Source organism: Vigna radiata, chromosome 8, assembly GCF_000741045.1.
Source record: "Vigna radiata var. radiata cultivar VC1973A chromosome 8, Vradiata_ver6, whole genome shotgun sequence".
NCBI lineage: Eukaryota > Viridiplantae > Streptophyta > Magnoliopsida > Fabales > Fabaceae > Vigna > Vigna radiata.
The window spans coordinates 20296170-20314074 of NC_028358.1; the positions used below are offsets into that span (position 1 = coordinate 20296170).

A 17905-nucleotide genomic window follows, 5' to 3' on the forward strand; every position below is an offset into this window, starting at 1 on the left:
AATACTATAAAATTTCTAACCGAGCATGTTCAATAAGTCAACTTTAATTATTTAAATGCCGTGAACAAAATTAGACTTGATTTATGCACATTTGCACATTTGAGGACATTGAGGAGAAAGTTGATGTTTTTTTAAAACACATAAACCAAGTAGAGACTCTTGAAAATGGAGACCAATCAAATAATTAAACTTAAAAAAAAATTAAAGTTGGCTATAAGAATGAGGAAAAGATGAAATAAAACGTGATCCCACGTCAGATAAAACAAATATTTTCCTATTCTGTGCGGTCCTTTTCCTACTCGGTAGGAGGCACCTTTATGAATGAATGATATAAGAATCCATTAAGCATCACACAAAATCCAATTTACAGGGATATCTCATTTCTCAAAATTAAATTTTACCACACCATATTGTTGTATTATTACGATAAAAGAAAAAGCAAACATTAAAAGAAAAGAAAACATGAATTGAAGAGTAACAAAAAGAAAAAAAGAAGATAGATTACATTGGTAATAGGAAGAAGAAGAAGAGATTACGACAGTGCATCTCCCCAAACAGTTGACCTTGCAAGACACAGACGCAACACCGCACTCTTTTTGGCTAACACAAATTCACGTTAAATTTCTCTCAAACGCTAACTCAAACTCCAATCAAATTCCCTATTCCCTCCACGGAAACGATGTCGTTGGAGGTGGAGGAGGAGGAGGCCTTCGAGCACACGCTTCTGGTGGTGCGTGAGGTCTCTGTCTACAAGATCCCGCCGCGCACCTCCTCCGGTGGATACAAGTGCGGTGAGTGGCTCCAGTCCGACAAGATCTGGTCGGGGCGGATCCGCGTCGTATCTCGTCGGGACCGCTGCGAGATCCGCCTTGAAGATCCGAACTCCGGTGACCTCTTTGCTGCCTGCTTCGTGTACCCTGGCCAGCGTGAGAGCGCGGTGGAGCCAGTCCTCGACTCGTCGCGCTATTTCGTCCTCAAGATCGAGGACGGTCGCGGTAAGCACGCCTTCATTGGGCTAGGGTTCAATGAGAGGAATGAGGCCTTCGACTTCAACGTGGCGCTCTCCGATCACGAGAAGTACGTCCGCCGCGAGCACGAGAAGGAATCTGGTGACTCCGCCGCCGCTGAAGAGTCTCAGATCGATATTCACCCCGCTGTCAATCACAGGCTTAAGGTATATCGATCACAATTTCTACAGTCGGCTTGTTTTGATTCTGTAGTTGAACTGCAATTCGCTACTGTGATCATTATGAATTAGTTTATTTCGAGATGGATAGATGAGATGTAATTTTTCATTGGTCTACCTGTTGAGTGAATGATGAAGCATGATTCAATGCTTTGGTTAAGTGGATCAGTGAGATGATGTTTTTGTGCTGTGCTTGTATTCTTTGTTATGTTACTGTATGCTTTTTTGCTGTGACCAAGAATTAGGGTCAGTTTGGATTAATTTATAGAAACTAAAGATTTGAGCTTTTGACATAAGCTAAAGTTAATGTATGCACTTAATTTTCATAGAAGCTCTATTCATTTAACTTGTACAAATTGATTTGAGCTTACGAAGAAGTAATACATTTTATGTTCTTATTTTCTTCTGCTGTACATGTTTATAGATAAGTTTATCTAAACACGACCTTACTTTGCTTTGGTCAAATATAAAATTTTTAGCAGTTTCTGGTGTTTTTCTGTTTCACAGTTCTTCAAAATTTTGATGAATTTACTTTCTCATATCTTATCAGTGTGTTTCTCTTATCCTGTGGATCGCCACTATTCCATTGTTCTCAAGGATGTATTTGTTATTTGGCATTTAGGACGGGGAAACCATTAGAATTAATGTGAAGCACAAGGTATCTGGTGGAACTGGCATGCTTTCAGCTGCTGGCCTAACCGGTGGGCATGCTGCAACACCAAAACCAAAAACCTTGAGCCTAGCTCCCCCACCAAGTGGGATTGGGAAAATCAGGTCTCCCCTTCCACCCCCACCAAATGATCCTGTTGCTGCTCGGATTGCTTCCACAGGTCGCGCTACTGATCCTAAAGGGACATATGAAAGTGTGAAACATTCTACTGACTCTTTATCAGATCTTTCTCAACTACAGGTATGTGGGTCCAGCTCGTGCATTTGGTATTTTCCTTTTCGAATGTTATTGATTCATGTCGTTGACATTTTTTGCTTAATAGTTATTGCATTGCACGACTTACCAACATCATTTCCTATACATCGTTCAGACAAGATCTAATTGGGGACTGTATATGCTTTATCTATCTAATTTTAATAAGCTTGATTAACCTAACTTTTTCATCATCGCATTCTCAATGTTGTATCCCCAAATCTGAAGCAACGTACCCTTGATTTCAAGCCATAACCGCATAAAGGTCGAGAGATTTAGAATACTAACTTTATATTCGTTTATTTTTTTTTAGTTTTAGAGTCCTACCCACTTGATCACAATGATTTGAAAAAGCGAGCAATTTTCTTGGTTATATTCTGGAGCATTCCAGTTTAACCAAGAGGTTTTCTCTGTTATGAGTAACAATTGCATTTCTTGGTTTTCATTTACAGAAAAATCTTCCCTCAACAAACACCTCAGGAGCTTCAGGATGGGCAGCCTTCTGATTACATATATGAGCATTTTAACAATGAGGCTTTTATCATTCTCTGATTTTTTTGGTTCTTTAAATTGAGAAAAGCTACAGTTGAAGAATCTGTGCACAAGGAGGTGTCATAAGTGAATTTAGCGCCAACTACCGATCTCTTGAGAATATTATGGAAATATTTATGTATTTCTTTGTTTGTAATAACAGTTTTCTCATCTCTATAAAAAGAATTACCCCCAATCAGTATCCCAAAAGAATATTTCTTGATTAAGTTGTGCTTGTGATTTTATGTTAAAGGTAGTGTTACGAATGCCATGCATGTACCATCTTCAACCGAATACCAAATAATTGAAATAAGTATATATGAAGCCGTTGTTGTGTTGCTTGACAATAACCAGTTTTACCAGCTGCTATATATTGCACTTGTCACTTGAGCAACAGAGCCAACAGCTATGTAACTGTGTAGTTCTCTACACGGACTATTGCACTAAATTTCAAAACTCCCTACAACATTACAATTTCACTGAGGCTATAAATTATAATTTAGAATATTATAATTGACCTTATAAACAAATTGTTTTTATGTAAATTAAAGGCAAGTTCCTATTGAAGCTAACAAAATAGTTAATACAAGATATTTTATTATATATATTTGTAAAAAGAATTATTAACACGAGCACATAGTTTATAATAAAGTCAAGGTTAAATTAGTTTTTTTTTTTTTTTCTATATCTGTTTTTACGAAGTTGAATTTGATTTTTAAATGGTTAAGAGTAATTCATTAATTTTCTGAAAATATCATGTTACACTTTCGATCTAAATTAAGCTTGTTGTAACAAAAATTATGGTTAAATTAGTATTTTTTGGTCAGTACTTTTAAATCGTTTAATTTAGTTGTCTATTTTTTTTAAAAAAAAACAGTGTACATGATTATACCGGCAATTTTAAAAAATAATCTAATAACTTCTTACGTTTTATTATGATTTTTTAATTACAAATTACAATTTAAAAAAATTCACATTAGATATATAACTTGAGAACTAAACTGTAAAATAATTTTACATGACTTGATTGATTCCTCTCATAATTTTCTATTTATAAAAATAAATTGATATAATCATGATAAATAGGATAACCATTGACACAATATAATGATGATAAATAGGATAAATATCTTAATACTCCCCCTCAAGTTAGAACATACAAATTATATGTACCAAATTTGGAACAAATAAATTCAATCTGATGACCCCTTAATGACTTGGCCAATACATCTGCGAATTGATCGTTTGACCCAATAAACTTAGTACACATTTCTTTAGTCCACAACTTTTCACAAACAAAATGACAATCAATTTGTATATGTTTAGTCATCTCGCGAAACACTGAATTTGATGCAATATGGAGTGTAGCTTGATTGTCTCAATACATCTTCGTAGTATGAATGTCACAGAATTTAAGCTCTTGAAGAAATTGTTTCACCCATATAAGTTTTCATGTTAGTGTCACCATTGTCCTACACTCAGCTTCAACTGTTGACCGAGCTACTACATTATGTTTATTACTTTTCCATGAAATAATGTTTCTTCCCAGAAAAACACAATATCTTGTAGTAGAGCGTCTATCAATAGGCAAACCTACCCAATCTACACCACAATACGTAGAGACCTGAGTGCTTCCTTTATCTTCATATAACACAGTCATTGCCTGGGAGCCTTTTTGACATACCATAGAATGCAAATGAAAGCATTCCAATGGTCAACACATGGAGCCTGCATGAACTGGCTAACCACTCCAACTGCAAAGGATAGATCTCACTTGTAATCGTGAGATAAATCAGTTTTCCAACCATCCTCCTATACCTCTCTAGATCGGAGAATAATTCACCTTCTTTTGTCCTTAATTTCTGGTTTGAGTCCATGGGATTGTTTATCAGTTTGCAATCAATCATGTCTGTTTCTTGTAATATTTCAAGAGCATACTTCCTTTGGGAGATTACAACTCCATCTTTTGTTTGCACTACTTCAATGCCTAAGAAGTATTTGAGACTTCCAAGATCATTGGTTTGAAAATGTCTACACAAGTACTCTTTCAGTTGAGATATTCTAACAACATCATTTCCTGTAATATCATCAACATATACTATTAAGTAAACACATTTTTCAAGAGAAGAATGATAGTAAAAAATCGTATGGTCTGCTTCACTTTATTTTAGCCTAAATTTTTGCACAATGGAGCTAAACTTTCCAAACCAAGGACGTGGTGATTGCTTGAGGCCATATAAAGATCGATGTAGTTTGCATACCATACCATACTCCCCCTAAGCAACAAACCCAGGAGGTTGCTCCATATAAACGTCTTCCTCAAGATCACCATATAGGAAATTATTCTTGATATCCAATTGATGAAGTAGCCAGTGACGAATGACTGCCATGGAAAAGAAGAGGCGAATGGTAGTAATCTTGGTTACAGAAGAGAAAGTGTTACAATAATCAAGACCATAAACCAGAGTGTAACCTTTTTGCAACAAGTCAGGCTTTGAGCAAATCAATTTCACCATCAGGGCCGACTTTAACTACATACACCCATCGGCAACCAACTGCCTTTTTGCCCGGGGAAGGGGCACTAGCTCCCAAGTATCACTATTGTAAAGAGCTTGCATTTCTACAATCATAGCTTGTGGCCATCTAGGATCATCAAGTGCTTCTTTCACACTCTTAGGTATAACAACAGAAGACATTGAGGATAAAAGAGAAAAATAGGAGGGCAATGATAACGTTTGATTTCACCGTTATCTGTGACTCAATTTTGATACTTAATGAACCCTTTTTGATTTAAAAACTTGCTTAACCCTTTGCTTTTAGGTTATTTTGTGAATAAAGAGAGTTGAGGTTATACTTTATGATTTTATCACTAATTCACTTGATGTTGTAGGAAATTTGGATGATTTGGAAGAAGAGTTGAAGTACCAAGGAGTTGGAACTCAGAAAGGACTGAAAAAGCATCAAAAAGGAAGATCGTAGGATGCCTCAACGCCCTTTTCTGGGGCCCTCAACGCCAGAGGCTCGCATTGACGCGTGACTACCCCTTTTTGAGGCACTGAGCGCCTGGGCGCCCTTCCAGGGGCACTGAGCGTAGCTATTCTCGCATTCACGCTCGGCTGCCCTAAGTTGGGGTGTTGAGCGCGGCGACATGGGCTTGGACTTTTTATTTGATTTATTTAAGGACTTAGGCACTCTAGGGATTGTATCTTTTAACGGAATAGATGAAAATTCACACTTTTCGACTCTTTGGAGGCAAGATTGGATGCAGGAGCACTCCTCTTCGGTTTTTAGGGTTTATCTTTCATTATATTGCCATTGTACATCTAGTTTCTCCATGACAATGGAGAACTAATTTTTATTTGTTGTTGGGGGATGATGTAACCTTGTGAACTCTCATGTATTTGAATTGATTCTGATTTATATATGCTTCTTTCATTAATTGTTAGGGTTTTTCTCCTTTGCTCTATGCTTATTATGTTTAACTCATTAATGACATGATTTATGGTTTTCTATCATATTGGGAAATACTGAGAAACCAAGATCTGGATAATTTCTCCCAAAAGCAATATTGTCCAGGGATGGGGATAGGAGGTTTGGTTGTCTTAAGCTACTAATCGTAATGTAGAATTAATTATTAGGGTTGCAAGGGATTATGATCTAGTAATTAAGGATAGACTTTCTTTGCCAAGGGATCAAGTTTTAAGTAAATTAGATAGTGACATTAACAATTAAATGAAGAAGATGAGTTTTGAACCTCTTCTTAAAGGATTGGACGAAAGTAGAAGAAGAAGAAGAAGAAGAAGAAGAAGGAGAATCAGGACGTCTAGAGAACTTTTCCCTCCTCCTGAGACACTTTTACAGACTTCACCTCAAAGATCTGACCAGGAGAAAGAAGATATGACTGAAGAGAATAATGGTAGACGTACTTTGGCAGACTATTCAACAGTTGTTGGCCCTCATCATTTAAATAACATTGCAAGGCCGATGGTTAATGCTATGAATATTGATATGAAGCCTGCTCTCATTCAATTGGTGAAGAGCAACCAATTTAATGGATTGTCACATGAAAATCCATATTAGCATCTGACCACGTTCAACGAGATTTGTAATACAGTGAAGATAAATGGCGTGCCAGATGAAGGTATAAGGCTTAGCTTGTTCCCTTTCTCTTTAGGAGTCAATTCTAAGTTGTGGTTGAACTCTTTTCCGGAAAACAACTTTACTGAGTGGGAAACTGTGGTAGCAAAGTTTTTGAACAAATACTTCCCACAATCAAAGGTAAACAAGAAATTTTTTCTTTCAGGCAAGGCATGAAGGAGACGTTAGGTCAGGAGTGGGACATATATAAAGACTTGTTGAGAAAGACACCTACACATGGCTTTGATGAAGCTATAGTAGTCATTCTTTTCCTTGGAGGACTTGGCTCGCAAACAAAATTGATGCTAGATGCCTCAGTTTGAGGTAATATCAAATGCAAGACTCTAGAGGAAGCGTATGAATTGATTGAAAACATGGCTTCTAATGATAATGAAATGCATAAGGAAAGAGGAGTTGCACCTCAACAGAATGGAGTTCTAATATTACAACCTCAAGATGCTCTGTTAGCGCAAAACAAGATCATGAATCAACGATTGGATAATCTTATGAAGAATCTCTCTCAATTGCCACAAGAATTGCATAATGTTTCATAGGTTCAATAGAAACTTTGTGAATTATATGGTGGAGATCATATTAATGGCCAATGTGTTATGCCAGTTGAGGCCTAGGAAGAAGCCAACTATATGGGTAATTAGTTCCATCCAGGTAATCACAACTAAGGATGGAAACCTCACCCAAGTATGGGTCAAGGGCAAGCTGGACAAGCTGGGCAATATAATAGACCACCATAGAAACAATGGCAACAACAACCCTCTTTATCTGAAAGAACTAAAAAGCTTGAGGAGTCCCTCCAACAATTTATGCAGGAAACTATCTCCAATCATAAAAGCACTGAAGCTGCCATAAGGAATTTGGAGATATAGAGGTTAGCTAATTGGCTAAAAAGTTGGAGGATAAAAGTGAAAAGCAGTTTGGGGCTAATACTGAAGTTAACCCTAAAGAGGAGTGTAATGCTATTATGAGCATAAGTGACGAGAGGTCAGAAGAGGGAAAAATTGAGAGAAAAGAAAGAGTTGAGTTGATTGAGAAAGAAGAAGAGAATGAGAGAGAGAGAGAAAGAAAAGAATGAAGAGAGAGAGAAAATAAGAAGAAGAGGGTGAGAGAAGAATAGAGAGAAAAGTTGAGAAGATTCTTCTGTATCCTTAGAATTGTTCTAGAAAGGATAAAGAGGAGTTGTTAAGGTGTTTCAAGGAAATCTTCAAGAAATTGGAGATTACAATTCCATTGACTGAGACATTGCAACAAATCCCTGCCTATGCAAAATATCTGAAGAAATTACTCAAAAAGAAAAATTGTTTAGATGAGTAAACAATTGAGGTATGGGGTAATTGCAGTGTGATTTTGTAGAAGACGCTTCCTCCCAAAGTTAAAGATCTGAGAAGTTTTACTATTCCTTGAACTATTGGGAATTATGATGTAGGGAAGGCCCTAATTGATTTAAGGTCTAGCATTAATTTGATGCCCTTATTTGTGCTGAAAAAGGTTGGTAGTCTTGAAATCAAACCTACATAGATGACTCTGCAAATGGTGGATAGTTATACTAAGAAACCCTACGGTGTGGTGGAAGATGTTGTGGTTCAAATTGATAAACTCAAATTCCCGGTGGATTTTGTGGTGATGGAGATGGGGGATGATTTGAAGATTCCTATCATTCTTCGAAGGCCATTCATGAAGATGGCTAAGGTTGTCATCAATGTCTTCAAAGATGAGCATATGGTTCAAGTGAGGAAGACTAGTCCTAAAGCTGCAGATGAAGATGCACTAGTGAGGAGGGCATCCTATTAATAAGATAACATGCAGTTAAGATGACATCCCCCTAATGATAGACAAGAATATGGGCACCAAGCAAAAGGGTACGGGCAGTTTCAACCAAGTGTCTATTTTTTCATTCTACTATACCATTTTGCTAGGGTGTATGAGGACAAGTAGACTGATGTAAGATACCATGGGAACTCAAGATGGTAGAAAAGGAGGATGAAAAATACTCTTTTGCAATTTCACTTCTTAATATTTTGATTACTTGACCAAATTGATTTCTGATTTCATTCAAAAAGGATGTAAAGATAGCTAACAATTAAGAGCGATTTTTCATAAGATAAACCCAAGTACATCTTGAATATTCATCATCGAAGATAACAAAATATCTAAAACCAAAGGAGGAGATACGACTAGGTCCCCACATATCAGATGGATGATGGAAAAACTAGAATTACGTATTGATTGAGACCTTTTAGGAAAGGAAGATCTAACATGTTTTCCTAATTGACATGATTCACATTCTAAGGTTTGGAGACCATTAAGTTTAGGACACATCTTTTTTAATTTGGACAAATGAGGATGGCCAAGTGATCATGTAGCACTTTAGGATTAGGAGCAGCAACACAGGACACCCTTGGATGAGATCCAAAATGGTATAATCCACCACTTCATATCCTTCTCCAATATGTCTCCATAAACCACGCTCTTGTATAACAAAAGATTTATGATCAAAGGTTATTGAACAATTTAACATTTTGGTCAACTGGCTTAGCAAAATAAATTAAAAGGACAACAAATAGGATAAAAAAGGACAAAGTTGAGATTGAGGGAGGGAGACAATGAATTCTCGAAAGGAAATAGATGAGAATAAAGAGGTATTACCAGAAATGTGATCAGAAGGACCTGAGTCAATTACCCCATGAATTTTGACCTTCCCTGGATTGAGAAATGCAGGTTGTTGATGTACCGGGAGATTGAGATGGCTATGCCAAGCTATTAGACTTTAACCTTAAATACTCTTGATATTCATTTTCGATGAACTTAGAAGTGAAGGTTTCAGTCTTCGAAATATTGGCGGTTTTAGAAGGGAAACCGTGTAAGAAGTAGCAATATTCTTGAGTGTGACCCATCCATTTACAGTATGTTCATTGAGGACGTCCCCGACCTCCTCCTCCTCCTCCTCCTCTAGTGCCATGTCCTCCTCTTCCTCGTGTGGCAACCATGACAGATGGTTCCACGAGTTCATGTGCTTCATGAGTTTGAGGTACTGGGGCATGCAAAAGACTAGTGGTCAATGTTTCCATGGAGAGGATCTCATGATTGGTCAAAAGTTAATCTCTGAGATTATCAAAATCGGGATGTAGGGCACGAAGGATCAACACCATGTAAAATTTGTCTAGTTTCTTTTTTATATCCTCTAATGGATCCTCTTCCAAAAACATCATGAGTTCTTTGACAGTAGATTGTGCTTTAGCCATGAATGACTCATATCATGGTTTGTCATTTTAAGAGATGCAAGCTTGTTTGCATTGTCATAGAGACGTTGAATATCGTTTTCATAAATGCTTTGAGCTTTCTTTCGAAGGGAGTGACAAGTTTTGAAAACTCTTAGAGATATAAGAAGTTTGGGTTCCACTGATTATCATAACAGGACACACAACTGAAAATCTACTTGTTTCCACTAATCAGCTTTTTTAGTAGGCACATGACTTTCATCTCACTCAAGATAGTCATAATGTCCTTGGTCAATGAACCAAATTTCAACGCTAGCATAAGGAAATAGTATTGTCAAACGCCATCTCTAAAGAAGACGAGTCGCACCAGGTTATTAAAAATATATTATCAAAAATAAAATAGTGAACCTGTTAAAAAAAATCTATCAACTGACCTGATATTGTATACTTTTATAATAATTTTTTTTTTCCATGTGGACTAAGATTAAATCTTATTAAATAAACTAATTTAACAAGTCTATTCATGAGAATACCTAGTTAAGATTAAAAGGATGTTAAAGGAATTGTCTCTACATGGCTTTCTTTACTTAGAAAACCAAATGAATAAAAATAGAAATAACGACGCGGCTTTACAAAACTACTATTTACCGCACACCATAGAGGTGGTGCCTGTCTTTTCCGTGTACAAAATTGAGTTAATAACTCAAATGGGCTCTAGAGGCTTTCTTCGCGACTGTCTCATACAAAAACTAACATCAGTAAAAAAACAAACCACGACAGCACGAAGAAGCATGCTTCAGAGTCTTGGCAAATAACTCACTCCTATTGGTAGTGTCTGACATCAGAATTGATAGTCTGGTTTCAGAACCCAATGAGATCCATTTGATCCTTTATGCAGAGTCGCAATTTCCTTTAAAAGATTCTTGAACAGGGCAAGATCTTGTGAGGGAATACGTTCCTTGAAATACTGAACTATGCTAGCTGAATCAGAACTACCCCCTCGCTGTTGTATAAAAGTGCAGATTTGCCGAATCAATACTTCAGGTTGTAATCCAGATGAACTTGCAGTAGCCCTGAAAGATCTAACATCTACAGATCTTGCTTCATTCGTGGAACTTGACAACATGCTAGACTGATGTTCGAGCCCGGCACCAATGGCTTTCTCTTGGTTACCTCGAATTTGAGCTAAAAGTTCCACAGAAGATAAAGCTTTACCTGCGGATGCCCCAGCAGCGAATCCATTTAATTTCGCCGTTCCCTTGCTGGGTAACTCGTCATATACCTTGCCTTTATTTACCAACAGGGGATTCACTGTTGAACCAAACTTCCGACGAACAGATGATGGTGCACCAGCAGTTCCTGACCTTCCTGTCCACGTGGGAACAGATACACTATCATGGCTTCTGAGCATTCGTGACTTACGTAAAGCTTCTGCAGCTCTTCGTGCAACTTGGGATGCTTGCTCCTCAAGTCTCATCTTCTCCTCATCATGGGCATTCATGATCAAATCATGGTTCACGGCACTCTACCATCATAGAACAGGTTTATTACAAAGGAAACACAGAAAAGAAGTACTAGAAAATAAAAAGCATTACTCTATCTATAACAAGAAACATGCTAATATGGAAGTATCACATTCTAAACTAGCCTGAGGCACAGAGCATGGTAAATGTAACTACAGTACAAAATCAAATCATATAGTATGCTAGCATTGTTCATAATTATCTTAGTTCTTGAAGTTGATCAACAGGGTGTAGTTTTACTAGAATTAGTCAAATAAACATAACGATGCATGATAAAACTGGATGTACGCTGAAACACTCGTATGCAGAGAAGAAACTCACATGTATCCCATTGGCATCAAAAAGGCTTTTCAATATATCTGTTCCATCATCAACCCCATTATAAAGTTCAACCTTCTCTTTCCCCTTTCCCTCCGAAGATCCTCTCTCCGACTTGTCATCATTATTAACTGCAACATCTTCAGAATCCAGTTTGGCAGTTTGGCTATGTTCATTCGTATCCTTATTTTCTTTCTGTGTCCCAATGACAGTCACTTCTTCAGATATTTGACTAAAAATATTTGAAGTTTCGGTTGACCCAGTTCCTTCATCCACGTTAAGTACGAAAAGATCTTTCATATCCCGGGCCTTAAAGAACCTTTTCTGTTGTGGATTCTTCAATATCTTATTTGTAAGAAAATGTTTGTAAATCTGACGGTGATACACTTTCTCCTCAATAGTTCCCCGTGTTATCAACCTATACACGGTTACATCCCGCTTCTGACCAATACGCCAAGCCCGCTCTCTCGCCTGTTAAAAGAAATGAGTATCCTATTACTAAACATTTTAGGATTTAAATTTGAAACCACAACAACATCTTCCATGATAATAAGAAAATGGAAACAATTTCACAAATATAAACGTCAGACAATTTTACTCCAAAAACTTGTTTTAGTTAGATACATGGTTAAGGATGGAATGAAATAAGGTGATAAAAGAATGCTGTATGCTTCACCCTTCTATGCCCATTGATTCCTAATTTCTCTATCCTCTTCCTATGATTTATAACCAACCGGCTAAGTGAACATGGTGGAAGGGAAGTTCATTCAAATTTCAAAAATTTCCACAAAAGGATGTATCCAGTACAAACCTACCTGCATATCATTTGAGGGATTCCAGTCAGGGTCAAAGATGATCACCCTATCTGCACCTGTAAGATTGGTCCCCAAACCCCCAACTTTGGTCGTTAAAATGAAAATAAATATTTCACTTGAGGCATTAAATTCATCTATTAAGGCCATTCTCTGTTTAACAGGAGTGAGACCATCCATTCTCCGATAAACATGACCAGAAGATGTCAAAAAATTCTCAAAAATGTCAAGCATTTGTTGGGTTTGAGTAAAAAGGAGAACACGGTGACCTTGTTCCTTCCAAACATTAAGCACTTGACCAACAACTTTCATTTTCCCACTACGTTCTGGATTTCCATAATCTGGATCACTGAAGGCATGATCCCTTTCAAGTAGATCAGGGTGGTTACAGATCTTGCGCATCACATCAATTCCATAAAGAGAATTCCTGTGTCCATCCAATATTTGCTCCACATCAGTGCTAGCTAAAAATGCTCTGTAAGCAGATACCTGTTCTGGTGTAAGGCTGCAAAATAGAACATGCTCCGTCTTCTTTGGAAGTTGGGCATTCACATCAGCCTTCATCCGTCGGAGAAGATAAGGCATGATTAAATCACGCAGCACCACAGCACACCTAAAAAATGACAAGTATATTAATATTATTTGGTATTAGAGGCTTACCTTCAAAGTTAACTAGTTCAATATCCCTAGATGAAATATGCAAACAATCTAATTAAAAATATTGAAAAACTTCTTTTGCTTCATTTTCCCACACATCAAAGGATCATGATTGGTTACCTGTTGTAACTTATTATTAAAACAATACAATGCCTTAAATTTTGTTTGAAGTACAATATAGAAATTCCTGGAAAAACATTTCCAGTTTATGAACAAAAGACGCCCATATTTTTGGAATTGTTAGTCTCAGACTTCAGTAGACATTGATAAACTTTCTAGTGATAACAAAAAGGATATGAAAACTGGCCACCTTAACCTTATTTATCTGGTGCATCCATAAATCTACCAGTGATTAATTTTTCCCTTCTGGCACTTTTATGAAAATTGGTTATGAAATTTAATAGTGGAGGAGGAAATTTACACCAGTAAAAGGTTTGTTTTAATGGTTAAATTAAATATTTGGTCTCTATATTTGACACCACTTTTTATTTTGGTCCCTACACAAAAATAAAATAAAATTAAACCTCTACATTTTAGTTGTTACATAAAAAAATTATTTATAAAATGGTCTCCACTGTTGTCAACCAAATTACAACAGTGTCAAACATTTGTCTGAAATGACAGTAAGGGTAAACTTAAAAAAAAATTAACACTTTTATAACTTTGGTTAATGGTAGGGACCATAAAGACCAAATTTTTAACATAACCCTTCTAAAAGTATACCTTTGCAACAACAAAAGAAAAATATCGACCCACCTGTATGCAGTGGATACTTGCAAAGGTGAAGCATTTGCATACCCACCAACTGCTATAGGAACTGCAAATTCAACTTCGAATACAGGCAAAACACCCAATTTTCCAGGAAAAACAAAATCAAACAATGACCATAGTTCAGTCAGTTTATTCTGAATAGGTGCACCAGTCATTATGATTCGATGTACAGTTTGTAGCTGCTTGCAAACGAGGGTAACTTCAGCATTTGGATTCCTTATTTTATGCCCTTCATCAAGAACTGCATACCCCCATTGAATATCAAGCAACTGATCCCCCAATATTCTGAGCTGCTCATAAGTGGTGATAAGTAATCCAGATTCTGATCTCATTACATGATTTATCAGGGATTCCCATTTTTTTGTGTTTCTAGATGGTTCACTTTTTTCATAATCATTATCACTTGAACTATTGGTTTCAGAGTCTGTTTCTTCAGATTTAGCTCGCTTCTTCCTAGGAGCAGAATCTTGAGCCGATTCGTGTAAAAGCTCTACAAGGAATTTTGGGTACCACTTGTTAGCTTCCCTTTTCCACTGTCGCAAGAGTGTAACAGGGCAGACAATAATGCTAGGTTTGTACATGCCACTATAGTGCAGTGCACCAAGGAAAGATAAGATCTGGACAGTTTTACCAAGTCCCATCTCATCACCAATAATTCCACCAGCTCTTTGGCAATGCAATTCCCACAGCCACTGAACACCAACCTTTTGATAGTCAAACAGAGCTTCAAATATCTTATCGGGGATTTTCAGCCCACCTTCTAACGTTACATAAGATTCATGATCATCAAGATCAATGCCTTGTTCTTCTAAATTTTCAAAACTGGAACTATCTAAGCAACCATCTGCATTTTCTGAAAAAACAAATCAATAAAATTGAATTATGTTATGAACAAAAACAGACTGGTATATAATACTAATGCAAACCAAAATTCTAAAGTGAAATAAAAGTGGAACAAGTTTATGATACATCACATAATATTTCCTCACATCAACACATGGCCAATGCACTTGCTTTATTTTATTAGAATTTCCTTTCAGAATCTTTCGAAACGGGAATATTGGTCTAGGAAATAAGTTGAATGTATAATCCACTATCAACACATGATTTATCTATACAGATACACTCTTAACGGACAAAAATTTAGATTGCAAAACAGGCGTTTTAAAACTGCAAGCAACAAATTCGTATAGCACTAGAAACAAAGCACTAAAAAAAGACGCATCACCATTTGCATAAAATAAAATGCTGATAGCAAATAATAATTATGGCAAAAGATATATCCATGCTAAATTTTTTAAAATATAACCAAATGCAACTAGTTTGAATTATTCCTCTATATTGGCATCTCTAATAAAGGCATTGTCAAAGCTTAATATGAAGTTACATGTTAATTCACTATAGTTTAGCTCCTCTTGATTATTTGAGTGCATCATGGGGCCTGCAACTTTATTACCAGATAGGAAAATTTATGGAGTTATAAGACTAATTTACTTTTTCATATTTTTCATTCTCTTGATGTCCACGTAAATAAGAATTTGATCCAATTTTCAATAAAAACATTACATTTTAAACATACCACTTTCTTCCATATGTGTATCATCGCAAGACACACGCTTGGTCCACTTTCTTCCAGGCAGAGGCCGCCTCTTCTTCCTTTTTGAATCTTTATTTGGCTCCATTTCTCTATCCAGAGCTTTGGAAGATTGTAGTGGTTTCCTGAGCCTTCGAAATGGAAAAGTGGGTGCATCAAGCTTCGGTGCATCTTGAGGCTCAAGCAGCTTGGTGGTTGGGCGAGATCTTGCTGCCTCATACATAGATTTGGCAGCTCTTTCAACACTTGCAGCAGCAAGATCACTAGCATTTTCCTCCTCAGCTGCATTATGACTAGTTGATGTTTCTAGTTGTTGAAAACGGCGCTCAAAGCCCTTTAACTTATGAAAAGGGGTTAAAATTCCTTTTCTCACCAGTTCATCCCTTTCCTAAGTCATATGAAGTAGTAGAAAATAAGTTCTCCGTTACTACCTCCACCAAGTATTATATACTTAAAATTTGGTACACTCATAGTACTTCATATAAATCGAGTTCTCCCCTTCTAATCTCCAATTCTTTTAGACCAAAAAAAAATATGACAAAATACGGCAAAAAAAATGTGATCATAAAAAGTAAAACTCACTGTTTCAACAAAGCCGGCAGAGGCTGCATCTAGAACAGTATCAAAATCAACATCATCGTCAAACGAAACTTTCTTAAGTCGTTTTCCCTTGCTTTTGTCTGACTTTTTATCTTCTTTAACCTTCCTCTTGGGCTTCCGTTCTTCCCTCACTAAACTAAAGATCAATTGTTCATCCTCAACACTTTTGGAAGCATCATCCTTGGACAAATTCAAAAGCTCTTTCTCTAGTTGAGCTTTCGTCTTCTTCAGACTCCTCAACCTATCTGCAGCAAGAGCACACTGAAGATTTGAATTGTTGGAGGAATCAACCTCAGCAAAAGCCGACACCAAGTCGTCTTCACCAGCATCACTACATTCTTCATTATTTTCCACATTTCTCAACCGCTCAACGGTGGAGGCAACGGCATCAATTTCAAATTGAACAGCTCTCAACTTCTGATGAAGTTCAGCTTTAGCATTAGCTGATGGATCGACATTTTCAGGTAAATCAGAACATTCTTCCTCGGCACTACCTTCAGCCTCAGTAACGGTCACTGAATCATTCTTAGTAGCCTACAAGTTAAACATCTTCTACCGTCAAATCTTAAGGTTTTGTTTCAAGTTTACATCACTATGCTATTAATTTCAACAGAGTTCTAATTAAACTTGCTAATCGATTTCAAAGGAAATAGAAGCAGTAAAACTCGAACTAAAATGCAGATAACAAATAAAAACGTGAAGAGGCAGAAACTAATGATATATACCTTTTCCAAAACGTCGCGTTCAATGTCTTCGGGATTGGCAGATTTTACGCCCAAACTAGAGAGCAAAATTCGATCCTCCTCTTCCTCCATCAAATTGTTTAAACGTTAGCAAATTCTCGTGGTAACCATCGTGACCTTGATTCCAAAACAGAAAACGCTTATATATTAACCATAACTCAAGAACGTTCAGTTTCTGTTCGACGATTCTGATTCAGATGTAAAAAGCTTCTTCGTCTTCTTCGATTCCCGTTTCGGAGAGAAGAGTGGGTGACACCGTCGTTGTATTTTGTATCCGTTTCACCTCCTATATTTCGCCCCCCGTGGTGATCCCACCCCTTAACATAAGGAATGAATCGTCGTTTTGCCTCTTGCGCAAGATTAAACTTGTGTTGCTTAATGAGAATTCATTTAAAAATTCTTTGAAAGTCTAAACCCTCAGAAACTTTATGTGATTATCAATCCCTAACACTGTATTTAACAATTCTTTGAAAACTCTAAACCCTCTCTTCTATCAGAGACCCTGACAATCAATCCCTAACACTTTGTCTACACAAATAATTTTTTATTTCCCTTTCTCTCTTTTTCTGGGCAAATACTATAATTAATATATATATATATATATAGTATTATATTATATTGGTCTACTTTCATCTTATTAATATCTATAGAAGAAAACAATATCACATATAATTTAAAAAAAAAATACTTTAATTATCAATATTTTACAATAATTTCAGAATGTGAAATGTCATTATGCATTTGAGTTTTTTTTAAAAATTAAAAAAGTTGAAGTGAGGAGGAAATTAGGATTATAATAAATTTCATAGTATATTTTAATTCTTTTTTCTTTTTAATTTTTACACATTTTTCTTGAAATGTTTTATATTGTTTTCTTT

At 36.5% G+C, this 17905-nt stretch overlaps 2 protein-coding genes across 3 annotated transcripts; one reads left to right on the plus strand and one right to left on the minus strand.

The window, feature by feature from the left end:
• The first annotated feature begins 388 nt into the window (after nucleotides 1–388).
• On the plus strand, nucleotides 389–2866 carry LOC106769781 (uncharacterized protein At1g03900). Its single transcript, XM_014655532.2, has 3 exons — nucleotides 389–1174; nucleotides 1809–2096; nucleotides 2561–2866. The coding sequence occupies exons 1-3, from the start codon at nucleotides 680–682 to the stop codon at nucleotides 2612–2614; spliced, it is 837 nt and encodes a 278-aa protein (XP_014511018.1). The 5' UTR covers nucleotides 389–679; the 3' UTR covers nucleotides 2615–2866.
• A 7618-nt stretch (nucleotides 2867–10484) lies between these two features.
• Nucleotides 10485–17546, minus strand: LOC106772450 (protein CHROMATIN REMODELING 8). 2 transcript variants are annotated; one of them, XM_022784512.1, is made up of 8 exons: nucleotides 17010–17546; nucleotides 16267–16818; nucleotides 15670–16072; nucleotides 14076–14943; nucleotides 12932–13275; nucleotides 12666–12721; nucleotides 11854–12321; nucleotides 10485–11534 (listed from the first exon to the last, which is right to left on the minus strand). In XM_022784512.1, exons 1-8 carry the CDS (start codon nucleotides 17097–17099, stop codon nucleotides 10851–10853), a joined length of 3465 nt encoding a protein of 1154 aa, XP_022640233.1. In that variant the 5' UTR covers nucleotides 17100–17546; the 3' UTR covers nucleotides 10485–10850. The 2 variants fall into 2 exon arrangements, with proteins under 2 accessions (XP_022640233.1, XP_014514340.1); XM_014658854.2 differs by having other exon boundaries at nucleotides 12666–13275.
• Between the last annotated feature and the right edge of the window lie 359 nt (nucleotides 17547–17905).

What these genes read in the sequence shown, in the direction of transcription:
- LOC106769781 (XM_014655532.2), top strand. Translation starts at nt 680, where the DNA reads ATGTCGTTGGAGGTGGAGGAGGAGGAGGCCTTCGAGCACACGCTTCTG. An exon ending in CTGTCAATCACAGGCTTAAG is followed by an intron (nt 1,175 to 1,808) that starts GTATATCGATCA and finishes TTTGGCATTTAG; the next exon opens with GACGGGGAAACCATTAGAAT. An exon ending in CAGATCTTTCTCAACTACAG is followed by an intron (nt 2,097 to 2,560) that starts GTATGTGGGTCC and finishes TTTCATTTACAG; the next exon opens with AAAAATCTTCCCTCAACAAA.
- LOC106772450 (XM_014658854.2), bottom strand. Translation starts at nt 17,099, where the DNA reads ATGGAGGAAGAGGAGGATCGAATTTTGCTCTCTAGTTTGGGCGTAAAA. An exon ending in CTGCCGGCTTTGTTGAAACA is followed by an intron (nt 16,073 to 16,266) that starts GTGAGTTTTACT and finishes CATATGACTTAG; the next exon opens with GAAAGGGATGAACTGGTGAG. An exon ending in CAAGTATCCACTGCATACAG is followed by an intron (nt 13,276 to 14,075) that starts GTGGGTCGATAT and finishes GTCATTTTTTAG; the next exon opens with GTGTGCTGTGGTGCTGCGTG.